This window comes from Cyclopterus lumpus, chromosome 13 (assembly GCF_009769545.1).
Source record: "Cyclopterus lumpus isolate fCycLum1 chromosome 13, fCycLum1.pri, whole genome shotgun sequence".
NCBI lineage: Eukaryota > Metazoa > Chordata > Actinopteri > Perciformes > Cyclopteridae > Cyclopterus > Cyclopterus lumpus.
Window position 1 is genome coordinate 607,687 of NC_046978.1, and position 23,327 is coordinate 631,013.

General features: G+C 42.0%; 3 protein-coding genes across 4 annotated transcripts in view; 1 reads left to right on the plus strand and 2 right to left on the minus strand.

Moving 5' to 3' along the window:
• Positions 1-2,730: 2,730 nt before the first annotated feature.
• On the minus strand, positions 2,731-18,150 carry baz1b (bromodomain adjacent to zinc finger domain, 1B). 2 transcript variants are annotated; one of them, XM_034547819.1, is made up of 21 exons: positions 17,316-18,150; positions 15,849-15,965; positions 14,758-14,902; positions 14,160-14,352; positions 13,762-13,883; positions 13,423-13,620; positions 13,138-13,326; positions 11,718-13,032; positions 11,325-11,486; positions 10,955-11,093; positions 10,704-10,861; positions 10,373-10,487; positions 10,183-10,281; positions 9,642-9,819; positions 8,982-9,167; positions 8,451-8,598; positions 7,691-7,838; positions 7,142-7,263; positions 6,316-6,455; positions 5,526-5,632; positions 2,731-5,203 (listed from the first exon to the last, which is right to left on the minus strand). In XM_034547819.1, the coding sequence occupies exons 1-21, from the start codon at positions 17,432-17,434 to the stop codon at positions 4,528-4,530; spliced, it is 4,776 nt and encodes a 1,591-aa protein (XP_034403710.1). In that variant the 5' UTR covers positions 17,435-18,150; the 3' UTR covers positions 2,731-4,527. The 2 variants fall into 2 exon arrangements, with proteins under 2 accessions (XP_034403710.1, XP_034403711.1); XM_034547820.1 differs by having other exon boundaries at positions 18,015-18,126.
• Positions 18,151-18,557: 407 nt separating this feature from the next.
• bcl7bb (BAF chromatin remodeling complex subunit BCL7B b) lies at positions 18,558-20,854 on the minus strand. Its single transcript, XM_034547821.1, has 6 exons — positions 20,697-20,854; positions 20,121-20,196; positions 19,908-19,995; positions 19,588-19,731; positions 19,327-19,430; positions 18,558-19,229 (listed from the first exon to the last, which is right to left on the minus strand). The coding sequence occupies exons 1-6, from the start codon at positions 20,807-20,809 to the stop codon at positions 19,158-19,160; spliced, it is 597 nt and encodes a 198-aa protein (XP_034403712.1). The 5' UTR covers positions 20,810-20,854; the 3' UTR covers positions 18,558-19,157.
• Positions 20,855-23,123: 2,269 nt separating this feature from the next.
• hip1 (huntingtin interacting protein 1) overlaps positions 23,124-23,327 on the plus strand; it is a 40,009-nt gene continuing 39,805 nt past the window's right edge. The window contains exon 1 of the mRNA XM_034548735.1: positions 23,124-23,163. The gene's annotated coding sequence lies outside the window, so the exon portion shown is untranslated. The remainder of the gene's footprint in view (positions 23,164-23,327) is intronic.

Sequence of the window (23,327 nt, forward strand, 5' to 3'; positions counted from 1 at the left end):
ATATAATAATTTAAAAGTAATTCAGGAAACTTTAATGAATTATTGAAACACTCAAATCTAATAAACATTTTAATTTGAGTATTGTATTGATGAGCAGTGAAGCCAAAGCCCGCCACGGGTTAATAACTGTCCTTTAATGTGGTCCCAGTAAAGTTACTTCATGAGAGTGAGAAACACTTGTTCACACTCCTCGCTCCTTGTCTCGAGCCCTCTGCACCAACTTGGACCAGGAGTAAATATTTGCAGGATGGGCTGCTCAGCTCTGCTGTCACACACGCACACACACACACACACACACACACACACACACACACGCACGCACACACACACACTGTGTGTGGATGTCTCGGTCGTACACTGCTGCTGTCCGTTTGCTCAGGGTTCAAAGATTATTCAGCGCATGGCCAGTGTTTGCTTGTTTTAAAGTGAGGCACTTGCTGCTGCTGCTGCTTCAACCTGTCAGGGCAGATTTTGTGACATAATAGTGGAGGCAATGTAAAACCTAATAAGTGTACGGTGTCAGAGCCACCTGCTACAAGAAGTTAAACACAGTAAAAAATAAGCTGTGAACACAACACTGACATCCCACCACCTTTCAAGTTAATATGGTGAATGATTTTTTTTGCAAACAGTTGCTTTTATAGAGCAACATATCATTCATTTTGAATTGTGTCCTTTATTCACTCCCTTTTTAGGTCTGTTTAGGTCTCCACCTCTTGAGCTGCCAAATTCTCCACAATGTTCACGAGGTAGTCTCTGACTGTGTGGTATCTGTTGTTTGTTGCTGAGCCGGTAGGGTAGAGTATGTTTTCAGAGCCAGTCGAAAAACAACATTTTGAGGGCAGTGAACGTGTAAATGATGTCGTTCACACATCCAATAATTGTCCAGTCAAACCTGCTCTTACAAGACAGGAAGTATCATATTATTGCTATGAAGGAAGCCAATGCATGCGTTGTTTTTGATCGATTGACAATTTGCACAGGACTTTCACCAGGGAGACCATGGTACATGTCAACCTTACTATTACTATTTGCTAATTAGCACAAGCAAAACACAGGTGAGTCATGTTTTGCAGGTATTTGGTCAAAAACTAAAAGTATTGGACAAATGTTTCCCTAATGCTGGCGCTTGAAAAAGCAAAAGGTTTTTTTCCCCAGTTATGCACTGAAAGAGGGCATGAATGTCTGCAGCAAGTTTCCTCATATTGGATTCTTTCAGATCCTGTAACTGTGTAGCTATTTCTGAACCTCTTAGTCTTCTACTGAGATGATGTCTTTTACCTCAACGGGGAGTAGAAGTTTGGTGATTAATGCTCAACTATGTTTCACTGCGTAGGATGCAGAGTGTGACGAATGAGCAATACTTGAAACCCCCTTTCATGAGTTTGGAGAGACCCTGATAAATCCACCAGACACCTAAAAGTTCAATACATCACGACTGTATTGTATTATTCAGGTTAACTAGTCCTTGAATGTGGAAGAAGCTCGAGTTCATAAGAAGTTCACTCAAATCATGCGAGTGAGTTCAAGCAAGTGTTCAGTTTGTTTTGGCTCCATTTCCCCAAAACAGTCAGACACCAGATGGCTGTCACAGCGATTCAGTCAGCATCAAGACTCAGAAATAACAAAAAGCAGAGACTTCCCTCCAACGCTTCAGGCAATGGAACTCACAATGTCCTCAATCTGCCATCAACTCCTTTTTCCTTGTGGGTCAGGAGCGTGACCTGTGAGCCTCCGTCTTCTTTTATGACCCAAAATGCTGCAGTTGCAAACATTTCTGGGGAAGATGGACAGGAAGGACACACTTTTATTTTGAAATGCAGAAAGATGTAATGAATGTCAGTTTAATTGAATCAAATAAGTCTGCATTCTTATTTTCAAAATTGGATTTTATTTTCACGGACAAAAAAAACAAACATACCAAAGTAAAAGGTCACTAATCAAGTGTTACGTTTCCACCAACTTTCTACTTCTCTGATCTATCTCGGCCCCCGACACCTGTCGCCAAATTAGACGCAGCACTTCTTGCCCTTTCCTCTGCTCCACGCATCCCAGACCCACTCTTCGTACAATATTCATAATCTATATAACTTTGGGACTTTCCAGTGGCGAGTTATCTTTGCTGCCACCTGTACGGGGCACATTTTTGTGGAGAGCTTCCTGTGAAACTGGCTACAACTGAGCGCAGACAAATAATTATTCTGCTCTATAAACGGCCATCGAAGCCCATTTCGATGGCAGTCTAGACAGTGTAATAGCCTTGTGTAAATATCTTAGGTTTCTTGTGTCCACAGCCTGCTATTGGTCTTTTCTGTAAACCAAATGAATGGAGGATATTAATATTGTTCCTTCAATATGAATTGAATTGCAGAGACTGAGTTGAGTGATTCAGGCCAAACTCAATCACAAGCTAAACCTTTTCCACAAAATGTTTTCATGGGTCAAGTCCCAGTTGTTCATCCTCCTTTGTGAATAATGAAGCAATTTCTCCTCCAACGTCACTTTTGATTCTTTCAAACACATTTAAAGCTAATTTGGCTGAGAAAAGAGTCAGAGCGTAAGACAATGTTTGACATTTTATTAAAAAGTAAAATTAGACATCAGTCGGCAGTCACGGCTAACCCGTTTCCCTCCACAATCATTGTCTTATTACAAGGCTTTACAGATGGCAGTGGTGTCTGTCTGACCAGGCGGCACTCATCAGCTCAAATAAAACAGGGAGCATTACGGTCTTCGTCCACAGCCTTTATTGGAAATTCTTTACAAGTGAATCCTCCTAACCTGCCCAAACCCAGCTTTAGAGACTATAAATATATATATATAAAAAAAGGAAGTGTAAAAGACTTTTGCAGTTCCTTTAAAGAACAAAGAAAGCATTTACAGTCAGGTCTCAACTTGAGAAGGGTAGTCACCTTTTGTTTGTTCGTTGAAATGTCAAACAATTACAACAGTGATTTAAACAATTGTTAATCAGATCAGGAACAAAGCTGGATTTAAAAAAAAACATTAAAAAAAAAAAAGTAAAAAAAATAGGGGGGAAAAAACATCAATGGCCAAATGAAATCAGAAACAAATTTAAAAAAATCAGGATGATAACCGCACTAGAAAAAAACACTGAACAGCACAGAAAGAAGAGGTCAAACCAACCACAGCCTTGTTAGCATATGTATACAAATACATCGCTGGCAACCACACCACAAACTTCTGCACATTCAAAAGGTTTTTGTTAAGTTGACTGCATAGAAGTTATTACAAAACAAGTTGTAGAGCCAAAGTACACCAGCACTATGAAGCTCCCTGTCCTTCGATGACCAGTCACAGCACACCGTCACCAAACTATTGGGACAAAAGTATTTAGAGCAGGAAGAGAGCACCACCTGGTGGCTGAACCAGGAGATGCAGGGAAGCCTTCATTTGAGCAGTTTCACCCTCACGCGTGTCACTAAATCCGCGACTTTAAGGTTGTGTTGCAAAATATAAGTGACTAAATTATTTATGCTGCGATAATGAAAAGTAAGATAACTGACATGTTCTCTTCAGTGACTAGGAGAGCCACCTTAACATGTATTTAATGGGATTAAGATCAACAAGTTTTATCATTTACAAAACCAAATAAAATGTGCAAAAAATATCAAATATTCAGAAATGCCCTTTTTTTTTTTTTTAACAAATGTCACATTTGTGTTTATGCACATAATTTTAATAAAGTCTGGTCCTGCAGCTGCTGGCATAATAGGTGCACTTCACACAGGAGTGTAAACTGATGGATCATTGAGGTACCAATTCTTTTAAAGTGGCAGGGCACTACAGAGGAAAGGCTGGTCAGCTCTACGCACCAAGAACGACTCCAAGTCGAGTCCATGTTTTTGAAAACATCTTGGCACGAGAAGAGCCGAGAGGAAACGTGTTAGCACTAAAATGATGCAACTACATGTGTGACCTGAAGTGTCGACCAAGCTTTTGACACTAAATCTGCACCTGGGCTGGGGGGAAAATATATATCTAAAACTAGTAAAAGTCCTATCATATTTAACTATAGACTGGCATTTGACCAAAGATAATCTTGGCGTCAAGATGCTTAGTAGTAAGAGTGATTTACAGGTTGTCAGCGTTGTTTTTAAACAAAGAAAGATTTCCCAGAGGGCTTCGGCTACATGGACACCATCTCTTTAACTGACAACATTAAGTCAAATTACACGTGTGTGTGTGTGTGTGAGATGTCGACTTGGAAAATAAATTCAAATCAAAGAGTATTAAGAGCTACAAGGACCCATCCATTATCTCAGATGTCTCAATTTCTTGGTTGAAAAAAGAAAAGAAAAAAAATCACGGTACAAATATAAATCAGTTTTCTTTTGTAGTTTTTCAAAATATGAAAAAAATCAATAACACAAAAGAAGTCCTTCTGAGGATTAAGTCCCGCTAGCTGTGTGGTGGTGGAGGAGGAGAGCTCTTGATCATTTCTAGAAGAGCGGGACAGAAATTTTAAAGCAAAGAGATGACAAAAAACAACAAACACCCTGGACTTCATGAGCGTTTCTGACGCTTGGAATGTCGCTGCTGGCTGGACCGGTCCTTCTCGCTGCGCGCCCCCCCAACGTCGCTCCACCCCCCCCGCTGACGAGTTCTCCGTGTGTCCCGCTCGCCATCACTATCCTGCTCCCTGTAATCCTTCCTACCTGAGGTGGTAGAGGTCCTCTTACTTCGTCTCTTGTCATCATCATCATCATCATCATCCTCCTCCTCCTCCCTCTCCTCTTCCTTCTGTCCTCGAACATTTCTGGGTTTCTTCCCGTTTGATTTGCCATTCTGCATTTTTTTCTTTGGTTCCTCCTCTTCTTCTTCCTCCTCCTCTTCTTCAACTTCTTCCTCATCAACTTCTTCCTCCTCCTCCTCCTCTTCAGATGTTGCAGGGGCTTGGCTGATGCGTTTGCGTGAACGCCGGCGGAGGTAGCTGAGGCCAGGCAGCAGCTTTTGGAGCAACTCTGTGAATGTCTGCTCCGTCTTGACCATGCAGGAGAGCACGGTGCTGCCCTGCTGGTTGTACTCCTCTGCGTTGGAGAAGACTAGTTTCAGGTCTTCCATGAAATCCTGGGCGTGGCGATACGAGCCCTGGCTGAATTTTCCGAGCATTGTGTGGAAATCCATGGGCTGGGAGATGATGTCCAGGTAGTCTTCTGCCTCCTCCACGGACACAGGATCCCTGTAAAAAGGAGCCAAGTGTGAGATGAGAGCCAAGTTAAGACTACAGATTCAGGATCATAGCAAGTCATTGTGGGAAGGACATGTTTATTTACTACAACAAACGATGTGTAAAGCAGACAATACAAAACACTCATTTTAATTCAGTAGTGAGATTATATATTTTGAATGTAGTGAAGCTGGGATGACATAATACAAATTGCGTTCACTTTTTTTTTTTATTGTTAGATTATGACTTCTGGGTGTAAACACTGGTCAAGCACATTGGTGCCACTCCATAATAAATTGAATGTCCCTTCAAACAGATCATGCTCTCGGCTCACCTGAAAGGCCAGCTGTAGCGGAATTTCATCAGTTTCTTGAGGATTTCCTCGCACTTCTCCAGCTCCAGCACCTGCCTGCGCACTCCTGTTTGGGAACTCTGTCGTACCTGCAGACAACACACACACACACACACACACACACACACACACACACACACACACACACACACACACACACACACACACACACACACACACACACACACACACACACACACACACACACACACACACACACACACACACACACACACACACACACACACACACACACACACACACACACACACACACACACACACACACACACACACACACACACACACACACACACACACACACACACACACACACACACACACACACACACACACACACACACACACACACACACACACACACACACACACACACACACACACACACACACACACACACACACACACACACACACACACACACACACACACACACACACACACACACACACACACACACACACACACACACACACACACACACACACACACACACACACACACACACACACACACACACACACACACACACACACACACACACACACACACACACACACACACACACACACACACACACACACACACACACACACACACACACAATTACAACAAAACCGATTCATTCTGACTGAAGGTTTCGGAAATAAAGATCAACTCCGGCCTTCACACGTTTCCTGCTTTAAGTATATTCCTTAATTCTAAGAATTAAGACGTAGCTTTTACATGAGATTGTCCTGCTGGTTTCTTACCAGTTCATCAATGTCTGCAGGGCTGTTGGGGCCAGTCCTCGGTTTGCTGCTCTGACTACTTGAAGACGACTGCTTCTTGGGTTTACTTTTTGAAATCTTCTGCCGAGATGAAGACTGCTTATTTTTCTTCCTTGGTCTCACTGTAAAGAAATAATGAGGTAATCAAGACAAGAGGTAAAAAGATCAAATAAAATACGCAAGAGTGGAAAAAAAGATTCCATATCTGAAATGTTGCCATGTGTAACCAATATCTGTTAATTTGTCACACAACCTGCAGATAGGCCATTATTGTAATAAAGATATTGTTTAATGAACAATTAATGCTTTATTGCTCTCTCTTCTTAGGCGCACGTTGCGATCCTCCGCATTGACGCATAAAACTTCTTAATCATTATCCGTGACATGCAGGCTTGAAATGACAAAGGGGATCATCCTGTCACATACGCCGAGGGAAGTCGGAGTGATTGAGGCTTCAAAGCAAAAGGTCCAGACCTGAGCTGTGCTACATGACAAAACACAGACAATAGAGGCAGGGGCCAAAATTCCCTGTCAGCATCCCTCTCATTCCCAACTTTCAGCACCAAGAAACCCCATTTTCCAAAGCCAAACACAATCTGTGACTTTTGGAAAGTTTTTGTTGTATTCTTTTTTATTTGTGCCATCGTTTTTAATGCAAAACGCAAGCAGTCCAGTTTTGAGTTGGTCCACAGATGTATAAAAAGAAAAAGAAAAAGAAAAAAAGAGACTGAAACATCATCTCCTGGTTGAAACCCTGATGGTGAACCATCATATGAAATCTGGACTGTCTTCTCTTGTTGATACTCACAGCTGTGACCCATGGCCTTGTAGTCATTTTCTTCCTCATCCTCTTCCTCAGACTCCTCCTCTTCAGACTCCTCCTCATCCTCCTCCTCCTCTTCTTCATCATCTGTGTCTTCGTTGTAGTTCCTGCAATAAAGAGGTTGTCAATCAAAAATCTCAACTTGCAAAGACAGCACATTGTCTGCACAGTTTTGGGGCTGGAGTGGTACAAAGTGAGAAAGTACAAGCTGTAGCCTAAAGAACTGTGGAAAATACATTTACACATCAGAAATCTGCATACGCAACATGTAAAAACAATACATCTAGCTTAATTTATGTCCAATTGAGACATGTAAGCACACATCTAATGGGGTTTTATATGTAAAATGACAAATTGTCACTGTAAATGCCCTACTTTATTATATGCACTGCACTAATTATAATGATAAGTAAGGTATTTTCTCTAAACAGATAAGCTAGTCATTGAAGAAAAATGTGTTAGTCGCCCCAATGTTGTACGACAGTTTACATCGACAACAAAGGAGCGGTGACAAAGTGTGAGGCAGACAGTTACCTTGAACGGGAGCCACGTCTGGCAACAGTGGGCTGGCAGGCCGGACACAGCCACTCTCCGGTGGGGATGCCGTACAGGGCTGGTCGCAGACAGAACAGGTGGAAGGCCTTGTTGCACTCATCACATAAGATAAGTTTCTCATCATCACCTGGAAGAGATTGATATAGAAATCTTAGCTCAAATAAGCTTTTTAAAATCAGTATGACAATATTTTTGTTCCCGTCTTCACTCCCTGAAAGTCCAACAAAATGTGCGTGCAGCTGTGCTAGCAAACAGGTTTTCTTTCACTGTCATCTTGTCACTACAGGTTCACCTGTTGGCCTGCGGAGCTGGCTGCTCTGTATGTAGACCTGCCTGACATTAATAGTCTGTTCTGCTCTGAGCCTGTTGCTGCTGCCCTGTTTGGATCTGGGTCTAGACTCCATCAGCTTCAGCAGAGACGGGGTCTGCCTGAGCACTAGACAGGGAGCAGAAGGGTAGTAGTGGAGCACTGCTTGGCTCACACTGCAACTCAATAATACAGCACACCTGTTGAGTAAGGACTGACTGAAGAAACCATAATAATTATAGACGGGAGCCAGTAGTGGTGCTGTAGGTCTGTTTTCGAACAAAAGAAAGCCATGTTGTAACAAAAGCATTTCTATTTCACTAAAGGCATAATGCTCTTTGATTACATATAACCTGTGATGCACATTTTATTTACAGCCAATTCCTTTGTCTGAGACAAAATGGGTGAGGCAGCAGTTGAAAACAGCCCTACCTTTCCTCCGACAGACTTTGCAGCGAGCATTCTCAGCAGACATATCCCACTTTATGCAAGCATCCAACATCCCCAGCAGGACGTGCATGCGGGAAAAGGTCAGGGCCTCTCGGAGGGCAGTCTTCCACTTCTCTACCGCTGTCGCCACCTAAGAGGAAAAGCACAGACTAGATTAAACTCTTTAGATTAAAGACTACAATAGTGCTAGCTCTGCCTGCACAAATATTCAGTTTGTTTCATGAGCAAACTTTAAATTTTATTTTTCTTGTGTGTTTATAGCTCCAGTTTTTCCTACAAATAAACAATTCAATAATTATTACTGGTGCTTTGTCATTGACACACCGTAATTTACATTACATTACATTACATGTCATTTAGCTCACGCTTTTATCCAAAGCGACTTACAATCATTTGAATTATAACCATGATGAATTTAATAACGGCAAACCTTGTCAGCTAAAATCCAATATTTCAACAACATCCAGTGACTTGTTGATGCACCACATAACCTGTGAGACTCTGTTCTCTTACCCTGGCCTCTTCTGCCAGTCTCTTCTCGTCGTCCACCTCTTCAGCCTTGCTGCTTTCCTCCCCTCCTTGCTTTTTCTTCTTTTTCTGCTTGGGGGCCATGAATCCCTGCAGGAACTTTTTGATTACACAGGCCTGAATGGTGATGATGCACTCGCCAAAGTCTTTCAAATTCTCCATGTCTTTCAACTGTGAATAATAGATGAAACAGGGGGAAAACTTATGAATTACAAATCACACAGAAATACTACATTATAAAATATCACTGTATAATAAAACTGGTTGTTTCACCAACATAGTTTGATATAATAAAACCTTTAACTCAAGGGTTAAACTGTTTTACCCCTGTTTTGTATGTGAATAAACTGGTTGTATTGGTCTTTAAAATGTAAACTCTCAAGTCAACACTAAACATGTTATTGCCTGCTACTTCGTGGTTTTTCTTCTGCATGCGTTTTCCACGACACATTTCTTCCAAATCACTTAGAGTAGACTTATCTGAGTAATGAAAACCGTTTGCACATTATATATTTCATGTCTACAGCCTGACATGGTCCTACAAAATCACTTAAACTGAAAGATTAAGAATCTTCAGTGAACATTAATGTTGACATTTCAAGGCGACTAATATTGTGGCCAGATGTAGCCAGACACACTAATTACCTGCTCTTCAATGTCTACGTTGTCATCCAGGTATCCCAGGCCTCCCTTCTGGAGTCGTGAGGCTACCTCCTGGATGTCACTGCGCAGGTAATTGAGCAGCTCCGAGTAGCCATCGCAGGTCCTGAGGCCCATTTTTGCCTTACGGGTCAGATGGACAGAGTGGAGGACGTCTTGGTACCTAAAACAGGGAAGAGAATGAGTCATATTTTCTTCAGGACTGCGGCTTTGTTAAAAACAACCTTGTCCGATCTGCCTGTTTCTTTTTTTTAAACATCATCGTTCATACTTTTTGTAGATGCTCTAGGGGTTCTGTTTTCACTTTTACTTTCAAACTTTTCATAACCTAAAAAAGATTGCTGCTGCTATTAATACCAACACAAAAAATGATCATTTCAAAATAAAGGCATATCTGTATAAACAGCTAATAGCATGTAAAAGCTTTAAATAGCACAGCTGGTAAAAAAAAAAAAAAAACAGCTAATGCTTGACATGTAGACACATTTGTTGAATTAATTATCTCTTATAATGAGAGAGTATGCACCTGCTTTGGATCTTTGCCTTCAGGTTACTCTCTCTAACCCCCTGAGGATGAAGACTCTCCACAAGTTCCTCCAGCTCAGCTGTGTTGTCACAAATGAACCTGTGTTCAAAAAGGCAGAATATTAGAATGAAAGATTGTGTAAAAATAAAAAAGGATAACATGAAAGAGAAGACAGAAACAAAGCTCTAACCAGAGGTTCTGTCCTTGGTTGGGTACAGTAGTTTCTATGCAGATGTCTACTGCTGCTCCCTGCTGGGCTCCCTCACTAATAGCACCGTCTATGCTGCCATCATCCTGTTCAGCTCCTACAACATAAACAGTCATTCATTAACCAAGACCAAAATGACCAATTATGGCCATACATACATACATACATACATACAACTCCACTCACAAGCAAAGCAAGACAAAAGGTTGCAGAATTGATACCAATATTTGAGATTTGATAATCAGCTAATATGCATTGCTTTTAACAAATGTAAACACTTCGATGAAGGTAACTTACACTAAAGTTACTGTACCTTGTGAATCCTGAGTAACGGCCGACTCACCATCCTCTTCCTCTTCGGGCTTGGCTGGTTTCTCCTCAGGTGGAGGGGTGAAGTTGTAGTCGATGCTTTCGTGCACCCAGCCTTTCTCAATGTACAAACCAGGTACCACGTCAGAGAAAAGCCAATATCTGAAGAAAAACATCCAGAAACCATGTTTATAATTTACTTTTAGGTTTTACAAATTGACATTAAAATCGGTGGATAAACGCTAGTGTTCTGACCGGTTATGATTTCTGTCCGTTCCCAACTGGGTCCTGCGCGTGACAAGCCTGGATTTGGTTATACCTTCCTGAAAGGCCTTTTCTACAGAAGCCCTCTGTTTACGCATACGCTCCTCTTCAGCCCCCTTCTCCATGCGCTCTTTGGGAAAATGACACAGAAACAAATAATATACCAAACGTAAGAGCTATAAAAGTAAAGAACAGTAGACTGTCTGGCTTTGCTCTAAATGGAATTCACAAGATCTGTGGTGGTGGAAGGACAAAATACTGACAGAACAACATTTTAATTGGCGTTACACAGCGGTACATGTGCCATCGAGCTTGTCAGTTAACCAACTTGCCTTCTTTTTAAATAGCACATTTTGTTTACCTTTGTTCTGTCGGTCCATCTCCTCCTTCTCCTTTTTGGCCTGCATGGACATCAGCCGCCGACTCTTCACCGAGCTGATCATGTCCTCTGGCTCCGGTTCTGGCTCTACCTTTACTTCTTTTTTGTTCTCCTTCTTTGCACTTCCCTCTTTTTTTTTCTCGCCTTTGAGCCCAGAAAAAAAAAAGAACAAAATAAGTTTGGGGAATATCAATAACAGACTCACAATTGAAATGATCAAAACTAATTTACAATAAATGAGTAACTTAAGAAGTTCCATTGATATTTTTTGGGTATTGTATAAGGTTTAAAGTGCAATAAATCTGAGTGGGGAAAGACGCAGGATCACGGTATTAAAATCGTATTACATTAATTTCTACATTAACCCCTGCCTACCTTTGACCTCCATCTCCTTTCGCATCTGCTTCTCTGCCTTCTTGCGGTCATTGACCTCTTTCAGCATTGCCAGACGCTCCTTCCACACCTCGGCTGACCGTTGCTGCATTGCATCAACGTGGTCTTCAACAGAGTAAGTCATGAGTATGCGGTGGCAAAGTGCCACCAGCAGGCTGACCTTCTCCTCGGGGCTCAGCTCAAACACCTCGATTGTCTCAAGCTTCTCCAAGAACTCACTGGTCACCACATCGTCAAAGCCGCCCAAAGCCCCTGTGTCCAATGAGCCCTGGTTGCTCTCCTCCCCGTGGGCGTCACATGGTCGCAGGCACAACCGTGCCAGCTCTGAAACTGAGTGCATGGTAAGAGGGATCTCAGATAAGGGTATGTCAAGCTCACTGTAGCCTTCTGCCAGCTCATCCTGCAGCAGTGTCTGAAGCAGCACAACCAGCACACGATTCAGGTAGAGGAAGCCGGACCGTTCACCTGCCAGCGCTTCCATCAGAGCCACTGCTGTGATGGGATACTGGTTATCGGGCATTAGCAGCCCTGCATAGCAGTGAAGGAAGTCCACGACCATAGCCACATCACCGAACAGGGTGTTGGGCAACCCCTCAGGCATGTCTACAAGCTTGAACACCGGCAGAGTCTTGCCACCTTCGATCTCCTGGTCCTCATATCTGCGAGATTGTTCGCGGCGGACCAGCATCTCCTTCTCACGTCTCTCCTTGGCCTTTTCTCGCAGTTTCTCTTTGAGTTCCTTGCGTTTTTTCTTCATCTCTTCTTGCTTTTCCTCCTCACTCATGGCTGCCCATCGCTTCTTCTGCTCCAGTAGTTCCCAGCGTTTCTGCACCAACTCCTTGAGCTCCTCTGGCAGCCGGTCCCGATCATCTGGGGACAAGGTCTTTGCAGCCTTGGAGATGAGGGAGGAAAGAGAGTTTCTTTTGTCCTCTTTTCCCTTGTTCTCTTTATAGTAACGGAGGAGGTGAAGAGCCATAGGGTGCAGTGGCTTCCCCAGTTTAGGCGTACCCATGCCGGTACTGCGGGCTCTCTTCTTAGGGCTCCCAGAAGAGGTGCTCTTAGCCAGATGCAGCAGAGTCATCTGCTTCATCTTCGGTGTCTTGGCACCAGCTTTACCGTCCTTTTTAGAAGCTTTGAGGACATTGAGCTTCTTATCACTGCTCTTTCCAGTCTTCTTTCCTTCCTTCTTGTCCCCGGACTTCCTGCCCGATTTTGGAGTGGAGGGAGCCGAGCCTTTGCCTTCTCCTTTCTTTGGAGATCCAGAGTTCTTCATCTTAAGTGGGGAGCCATTCATCTTCTGAAATACAGACAATGTGAGCACATGAAGCAAAGCGTTAACTTTTAAAAAGAGATACCCCATCATCATAAAGTATACACAATAATGTACATCAAGGCAGCTTACCTGCATGTGGCCCCAAATGGTTGGACTAAGGGGCATGCCTAAAGAGTCCTTCTTTCTTTTCCTTTTCTTCTCACCCTTCTCATTTCCTGAATCCTCTCCTGGTGTGTCAGGGGTCTTGAGCCTCTTGTTAGGTTTACCCTCTGGAGATGACAAGCTCTTACGCTTTGCAGAGGGATTCTCTGCTAAAAACTTAAGACAAAAAAAAAGGAAGAAGTGTGAGACAAGAACAAGCAATATCTTTAAAATGGTCTAATATGGGAACCAAAATGACCATGAGTAAATTACCTTGTGTGGATCAAGTAGAAAGTCACTGAATTTGCTGGGCAAGTTAAATTTTTTCACTAGTTCATCTTCAACCACCCAGGGAGCACTCTCGCCCATGCCCAGCCTCAGAGCATAGTGCCTGATGAAGTAGCGCATGATCTCCTTGGTTGGAGGGCGCTCTGTTCTGTAAAGACTGTCTGCTGGAACGTCACTGATCACCTATGAGACAAGTTGTTGGGGAATATTCAAAAACTCAAACTGTGTAGACCTCAAAAGATCATGAACCACAAATGGAAGTAATATACTGTCACGGTTTCAAGACTAGATTTTTTCTCATCTGAGACCAGTTTAGATACAGACCTTATCCTCATTGATGAGCTTCACGTCGTACTTATGAGGAAGGAATTTGGGCATCACCCATCTCTTCTTCTCTTCCTTCATTGCAATGGGAAGTTTCCTTGGTGAACGGCGTGCTCGGTCACCTGATAGGCGGTGAAACAATATCACGTAAAAATAATAAATAAAAAAAGACCCTTTTCCCTGCCAATCGCGTAGAAAAAGTGGTTGAAACGTTGTGAAACAGGGGAAAAACAACATTCCATCAAAATAAAAAACTTTCTCTGGGCCTACAACCAATACACCACTTGTGCAGTTTAAAAAGGAACACACTGACCATCATACCACAAGTTGTCATATCCATGGTGCACAACTACAATACCTAGGTTCTGTTTTCTCTTTATGTACTGATTGGTACTCACTGAGACTCTCTCTCCTGTTTTCTTCTTCTCTGGGAGGAGGTTCTTTCCTCTGGTTCTCCTGACTTGCATTCTCCTTGTCGCTGGATGGAGAGTCACAGGCACCTTCAAGTTTCTTCTCCCCCGACTCACCCTCTGGATTATCAAGGGGATGGATCTTCACCACCTTCACTTGCAAACTTTTTTCCTTCCCCACCTGAAGTGAAAGGGTCTTGTGAAAATTTAAGAATACCAAGAGGAAGTTCTCCGTTAAACACCTGCTTTCCACTGCACTACCACTGAGGATGGGTATCTCTTGTTTAACATTGGCACCAAGTCAAATTCAACTTAGCAGGGTTTGTAATTTCTCAAGACTTTTTCAAAAGAACAGAAAGCAACTGCTGAGGCAGAACATTCATCTAAACATGTTAATAAGATTCACTAAATGGTCAGCAAAAATGCCAAGTGTCTAATTTGATGACACAAATATGTTTTATGGTCCTCTAAAAGACAATAGTTATTAGGGATAATGTTTATCTGAATGGGTGAAAAACGCTCGACTCAAGAGATTAAAATGCAAAGATAAATAACCAAGTTTGGAAATTGAACAGGTCAAACTGACCAGGAAGTCACACTCTTCATCCACAGCATACTTGGTGAGAATTTCTAGCCAGGCCATTTCAACCAGTTTGTCTAAAGACACTGTGTTGTGGTGGACCATCTCCAGGACTGGCTTCTCAAACCACTGGGGATACTCCTCCTGAAGCCTGCAAACAGAAATGAGTCAGCGTTGAGTACGAACAAGGTATACAAAGTTAGGATCTTGCATTCCCATAATAATAATAATAATAATAATAATATACTACATTTATGTTGTAGTAAGCAAGATGCTGATTGATTTTAAAGCCTTGATGCTCATCAAACAGACAACTAACATATCAGACATAAAGTGTGTTTCTTCAGGGGTGTTAAGCACTCTATTCCAGAAATGATTTATTTCATATTGTTTGAATTTCTGCAATTAATTCGTCACCGGGATCAGAGCATTACATATAACGGGGCAACAACATTTTTACCAGTAGTAAAAATCTCCTGGCTGATATAATTAGACAGAGCTTAAATACAGCCTGTGATCCTCAGTGACTTGAGCTCAGGGCAACTAAGCAATGCTCTGTCCCGTCTTTGCTGAGAGCGAAACAGAAACACGCACACAGAAACACACGCACGCAGAACTATTCTACATTTGATCTGGCTATGTCTTCCCTTTTGCAGATCAGAATAAGGAAACTCTCACCAGGCCATCAGCGATTCAAGGATGACTCAATCTCTCACACACACACACACACACACTCTAGAATAATAGGAGGAGCACCAGGTTTATCCAATCATAGCCAAGCAGCAAGCCGTGTGACCTTCACGGGGAAAGTACGGCTCTTTCGAGATACTACCGAGCTGCTGTCATAAAGGCTAATCTGCATTTGAGTGCATCTAATCAACCCGTAGTGGTATATATCTATTTAGAAAATAATGGGAACAATAGGTTTACTAGACATCTGAATGCAAAGCACTGCCATCTACTGAACTGTACCTATGTATTCTTCACAGAACTTAAATCAACAGCATAATTATACAGCAGAGAGCAGACAAAGGCGCTCCTTTTTCACTAGTTGTATAGTCGTATACATGCACACAAAAACAGGGCGTCATACTAACAGTTCGGTGACTTCTTGTTCCTCCTCCCATGCTTCGTTGTGAGTGAGTTGACTGCTTCCAGTGCTCTTGCATGTCCAGATGTGCTCACTATACCTCTGCAAGCGTGCCTCATACTCTCTGTAGGCATTTGGTCAAAGAAATTACAATAGTCATATGGAAACAGTTATTCCCTATTTAACCATTTACAAGACAAACATGGTCCGTCGTTGACAGAAATATAAAAAGAGGCAGAGGTCCAACAAACAGACATACCAAACTAAATGCACGGTTACGCCCTAAAAACTGAAAAGTGTACAAATGGTGTAATTAACGGTGCAAAACTGGTAAACGTGAGGGGAGCTAGGAATGAATAACAATGTGATGCAAGCTGGAAAAGTGTCCTGGCTACCTACTGCTGAACAGAAGTTCTGAGGAAAAAGTTAACCCACTGCGATGGGTAGTTAGTTGATGAGAGTAGAAGGTTTCACTAATAACTACAAGAGTAAAGTTAGACACATTCCCTGAGTTACTGTGGATGGGATAACATTGAGAGGTATACGTGAGGCCTGTGCTTCACATAGCTGTTCTTCACGCAGTGATGACATGTCGACATTAAAATGTATTAATTATATATATATATATATATATATATATATATATATATATATATATATATATATATATATATACATACATTTTCTCTGCCACTATGGAAATCCAATTTTATTCGAACTTATGCCAACTTAGACAAAACATAACCATTTTAATTAACTTTAAAAGTTCACTTTCACACTGCGTGCGTCACATTGGGTTGTCATAACTGGCTTCATGCTCTTGCTGCCAGTTAAGGACCTCTGACGTTCAAAGTTTTAACACTGACGCCGAAACAAGTAAAGTAACCTTTACTTTTACAACATAACCAAGCCATCTAGACACACGTGCTTCCATGAATAAATAAACCGATTCAAGTAGACTAGTGTCCTCTTGTCAAACTCAAAAAAGTCACACCGGTAGCTCCGGCTAGCGGAGCAACATCCTCAGCCTGAAAGACGACGAGCTATTGTGACATAATGGGACACCCAACGCTAGCAGCACGCGAGCTAACCCCGCTCGTGTTGGTTGCTGACAGATGAAAGTGAAAGCACGTCTTTATCGGCTCTCTGTATTTAACTACGCATATACATTGACATATTAGCCATACAAAATACTATGACGTCGCTAGCTTTACGAAATAGCCGGCTAACCGCTTCGCTCGGCGGTGTGAACACTAGCTAGCTAGCTTGCTTGTCATCAGTGTAACGTTGTGTACATGCGGGGAAACGTGAACCGGATTAAACAAACGTCAGGTAACATTAAATTAGGTGCGTTGGCTCCCCGGTCGCTTTGCGTGGGACTACGTGAGTATCTATTTATTCAGGTAGAAAAAGTCACGTATACAGCATGTCGGGTGGCTGAGTCGAGCGCGAGCATCATCACGTTGAAGGATACTCTTTGTTCCTGAAGGCCTCCTTGGTGTGCTCGACGATGTAGACCTCCTCTCCCGGGCCTGGTGGCTCGGCTAGCGGCTTAGCCAGTGGATACGGTTTCCGGCCTAAAAGCGGTGCCATGTCTAATCCACGGATTGGCCACGGCGTGCCAACGGTAGAATGTAATCGTCCAGTAACAAACTAGTACAACAATATGGAATGATATGTCCTTAGCATGTATGCAAGTGTCCCCGAAATATTGTAGCGCGTCTCACGTTACCGCCGGCAGGCCCGGCTCCAACGTGTGGCAGTTAGCGGACGAGCTAACGCGAAACGGGCCGAAATGCTATCTCGTTGCAAAACAATAACAGTGCGCTTCTTGCCGCCCGCCTCATCGCATCCTTCTTCTCTCCTGTAGCAGCGGTGCCATGCTGGTTTTACGCGAACGTCTCGGGTGTAGACCAGGTTGCCGGACGCGTCCCTCCGTGTAGTTAGTAAACTTTTAACTCCTCCGAATAAACATGTAAGGACACACGAGAATCAAACTCGCGGCAACAGCCAAAGCTCAGTTTAGAAGGAGGTTATGGCGCGCGCTGAAGAATCCAAAGTCTTGGCAAACTAGCCCTTTTCTCGTTTGACCAACTGTATCCCCTGCGTGTTGGTATCGCCGCAGCTTCTTGTTATCGGATGAGAGAATTAGCAAGTGTTGCAAAAAAGTAACCTGGATCAATCAAGAGGTTAATTCCTTGTCGAAATGGCGGGAGTTTCTAGTCCACCGGCACAATCCGTCCGCAATCGGAACTCCGTTTCCCCGGCAGCAAGCAGCGTCGCACGCACGACCCTCCCTCTCTCGGCGTTGATTGGCTCCCTCAGTCATGCGCCTTCATCGAATTGCTTTGAAACAGCCTCTCATTGGCTGATGTGGCCTGTCTTTTGTCACACTAGAATGTCCCCTTCAAATAAACCACGCCCGCATCGAATATAGATGAGAAACTCGAGGTCAGCTGATGACAATAAAGATTATACGATCTATTTAACTCATTAATACTAAATTATATATAAATGCAATATTCTGATTATGTATTTGATGAAAACTGATGTGGAATGAATTCCCTCTTGAATTATTGAATACATTTCTGAATCCATTGTCTGGTCTCCATTTTGAACAGGTCTGATTAAACAATAGGCCCTGCCTTTATAATATAGCAGAGTGATTGCCACAAGATATAACGAGTGCATACAGATCACAGCATTGACTGCAGCATTAATTAATTGAAATTGAATTGGAAAGTAGCATTTATTATGGTTTACAATGTCTGCAGTTATAAACATGGGCAAATTATATTTTTAATATTTAAAAAAGCATTTCCTTGCATGTGATAAGCCAAAAGAAAATATGTTCCAGAAAGTGCCTCGTATTTAATAAAAATGGCACATCTAAACATCAATCTGCATAAAGCTACACATTTAACACCTTTTAAAAATGGCCTGTAAACCTAAAAAATGTAGCAATAGAATACATGCAAACGTAAAGCTCAACTGCATAACAAGTAAATTAGAAACAGTTGCCAAAAAACATTTACAGCATGTAAATTGAAATACACTGCTTGCAACAGCAGTGACTTGCCACACAACGTTTGGAAAATTCCCTGCCATTCATTTAAAAAAGCATTTATAACAGCATACTTTAAAGACCTTTAAAAGTGAACAAAGATTTAGCTGTAAATACTTATTTTTCTCATTTGCTGAAATGTAACGATTGCGTAAATATGTCAAGAAAACCTCTGAATACTTTTTGAAAGTTCATCGAATCTGATTGAGGAAAGGTATTTTGGTGCATTTTGACAAAATTATTATAAATGAGCTATCTCAGAACAGAATTTTCTCCTGTGCAAATCTTCTTTAAAGGGGGTGCTCCTGATTCCTCCAACTCCTCCTGTTGAATAAAAAAGGAACACGATGTTACTCAAATGTTCACATACATTTTACACGATGCTACAGACCCCAGAGATAGGAATAAATTCTCAGCGGACCTGTGTGTCTGGGGTGCTCTGTCGGACAGCTCCCGATGAAAGAAGATCCTCCTTGATGAGAGTGGGAGGCTCATCAGCCCCCTCCTGTCCTAAATTAACTGGCTCTGCATTTACAAGGAAGGGTGGAAATATATCCTCATTAATGCCGCACTGAGCTCTCGGATGCCAAGTACATTATCTATTGTGGGTACCTTTTTTAAAAAATACAGGAATAATGTATACAATTGTGTGTAAATATGCTCAGGGGAGCCATCCACATACCATCCACACTCTCCTGGCCCAGCATTGGTGGCTGAGATTCCTCGGTCCGGAGGCTGGAGGTATGTGGAGGGCTGGAGGTGCTGCTGCTGTTATCCATTTTAGACTGGTAGACATCCGACAGAAAGCTCTGGTTGCTGTTTTCATCTGAGGAACAGAGGAGTTGTACTGAACATCAGGGTGAGATGTTTTTATGTTGTAGTTTATATATTTGTTTTATTTTATGTGATTAGTTGTGCGATATGTTGGCTTTTCGACACATGTGCAGGCCAATCTGCATGCGATGGCTCCAGTGTTTTATTAAATACAGCCACAAAACTCACCAGTGAAATCCAGTAAAGAGTTAGCATTTTCCAGGACCACATCTTTCATTCCTCTAACGTCTCCACCTGTGGATTTGGTGCGATATATCTGATAAGAAAGAAAAGACGTAAAATCAGACTACTGATGCAACAACATTCTTTGAAGTAAATCCTTAGAAGCGATCATGTTATTTTTTTGGGTGTGTATATTTTTTACGTGGCAGAGGCCCCCACCTGCTTTGTTTCTGTTACTGGCACCCACTTGAATATGCGTAAGGACGTGTCTCCAACTGTCACCCATTTCTTCTCCCTGGGAATGAAATTAGTGAGACTTATTTTCAAAATGAGCTCAATTTAGGTCCAACGCTACACCGTCCGCTTTGATAGCGTTAATCTGTAACGTGGGCTACATGCTCGTGTCCGCTCTGTCCACAGCAGAGATGACAGCCAATCAGATATCCTGTCACGCTCACTTGCAGCCATCGTTTGCTTCACGCGAGCGTGTAAAACCCGAGAGGATAGATGTCGGAATGTGTTCGTTGATGTCACTGTTATGTGACTACGGGACGGTCGTTACATTACGGCGGCATGTGAGGCTGTGGCCATATTGACAGCTCTCCGCGAAAAAAAAAAAAAAAAAAAAAAACTCAGTTAGCTCCGCCTCTCCTGTCAAACTGGGGCAGTGATTGGTCAGCAGCCCCGTCAATCATCTAACTTTTCCGACTGAAGTTTGTTGAGCGACGCAGCAGATATCAGGCTACAGTCACTAATACATTTCCCTCCATATTGACCCCCGGACAGCCTACATACCATTTTCGCACCTTCTCGATGGCTGCCAGGACCTTTTTAATATCATCTTTAGCCCGACTTCGGGTCTCAGCGCGGCCTGTTCGTCCCGACATCTTGATGCTGTTATGATTCATCTACAGATGCATCTGAAAACTTCAAGACCAAGCCCCAGTCCTCCGTTACAGTGGTAATCTCGCGAGATTTCATCGTCTCATTTTTGGGGGGTTTCTCTTTTTTTGGGCTTGATCCTCCTCAGTATGCTGCTCATACTGTATTTACTGTAATGTTTGGGCGCGCAGTTATTTATTTATTTATTCATCTTGGTTGGAAGTTCCTATTCACAATGCATGTATGCATATACTTAGGTAACATTTTTAATAACTTCCAACTTTACTTGAGTTATTTAATTGTATGCAACTGTATCAGAAGCCCAACACTCTTCTGCCTTTACTGTTGTTTATTGCACTTTACTTGTGTTTAGCCTAGTATATTGTGTGCATTCCTTTTAATTTACACCAGGTAAAAGGGAAACTAAATGTCTTTCTTATATACTATACTTTACTGCACTGTATATAGATAGATATAACAAAGTAGCATACGTTATTTATTATATTGTGTTTTTACTCAACTACATTTATATGACAGGAGTAGTCCTTAGTTACTATTCAGATTAAGATTCAACCTAAATTCAGCCTAGTGCATTGTTAAAGATTAAACAAGTGGATCCCAACCTTTTTAGCTTGTGGTCCACAAAAGAACAGACAAACCCCCCGTCCCATTTTAGATGGCTATTGTTAGGAAAGATTGGGACAGAAGAATGATTTCCACTCCAGACTACTCATATGGTTTTAATAAGATAATGGTTTGAGGCCCAAACAACACTTCAACATTTCACAAAAAGCAAAGATAGAAAATAATCCAAAATATGAATACATTTGATTTGCAAAACTCACATTTTGTGTGTTCTTTCCGACCACATTACACTTACACTTACATTACACTGTTTAAAGTACTGTTACCTGTTAGTCTGTGCACTTTATTTTATATTCTTCTGTACATTTAATATGGTTCAATTCTTGCACTGTGTTGATTGTTTAATGTTATTGTCCAATGTTGCACCACCCACCATGAGAACTTCTTTGTATGTGAAACTATACCTGGCAATAAAAGGTTCTGATTCTGATTCTGATTAATCGTCTGACGACCACTCAGATCCCATGACTCTCTGGAGTGGGCCTGATCCCCAGGTTGGGATTGACTTTCAAAAATTGTGCATTGATACATTAGTATTACAATTCTAATATTATGATCATAAGTACTTCTACCTTTTACACTTTAGGTACATTTAGTTGATAATACGTTTGTACTTTTACTTAAGTGGGATTTTAAATGCAGGGTATTTACTTATTATGGAGTATTTTTACATTGTGGTACTGGTACTTTTACTTCAGGGCCTGAGTACCTTTTATCTAGATCAGAAGCTTGGTGAAATATACACTATAGTTTTGACTGGCTCTCATCTTTGACCAACAGAGGGTAGCCTTGAGTTGTGCAGAGCAAGCGTGCTTCAAAGCCTGAGAGCAAACATTGAGCCTGTTGCAGTTATCATAGGAATAATCCCTGACCAGAAATCATGCACTGCTCTTGTGTCCTCCAGAGAATACAAGAGCACGGTCTGCTCTTTTTAACCAGATACCAACACTGATCCGAGAGGACCGTTACAGTGGTTGCATTACAGTTGCATAGCTGCAGGGAAAAGCCTTTGTAAACAAAATAGTGTGTAGTGACTGAAAAAGAAAGTGGAACAATAACGTAGCACGATGAGCTGTCCCAATATGATAATATAATCACAGTACTGATAGTGGCACTCTTCCCCGGCAATGTTCAGTGCCAGTTTATTGTTATTTGGACAAGTTATGCTTGTCAGGACAGCATTAGGGAATTAAATTCCTGCAGAGCATGAAATACTGTATTGTCAATAAAAAGGGTTGGGTCTTTTTGCCAAAAATGTGATGTTGACACATTAAAATGCATTCAAACTTCTAATGATTTGGTTCGTGGCTGTGTGTCATTATTCATCATGTTCCTCATATTAAAGGTCCATATTAGATGATATTGAATTAAATAGATTCAAACCGTTTTCACGAAAGAGATTGTCAGAGCAAAAGTAATAAACAGCAACATTCTTATAAAAAGTTGTTTTAATTTTTGTGCCTGAAGTTGCCTGATATGCCATATTTTTGGAAACACGTACGTCATATATGTATGATAAGACTGCAGGAGTATCTTTTGTTTTTTTTGTGGACATGCCTAGAAAATCAAAATCTCAATGCATTATTGATGGCGTGGGCGGATCCTGCTGCAGCTCCAGCCAGTGGCTGACGTTATTGGGAGGAGCCAGTGACAGTTGCCAGAGAAAATATCCAAATAACAGCGAGACTCATCAGCAGGCAGCTGGACGATGTCCTCATTCCTACAGCAGAAGTTTGTACGTTGTTTTTTTGTGTGAGAGCACTGTGCGTGAAGGATCCCCATGGACGTCGTGTGTTATGTGCAGGTTTCTGAAGAACTGAGAAAGATATACATTTTTTTAAAGTTCCCGCAATTTGTTACACATATCACTTCTGGTTTTGGTGGATGTGCTTGTTTAGA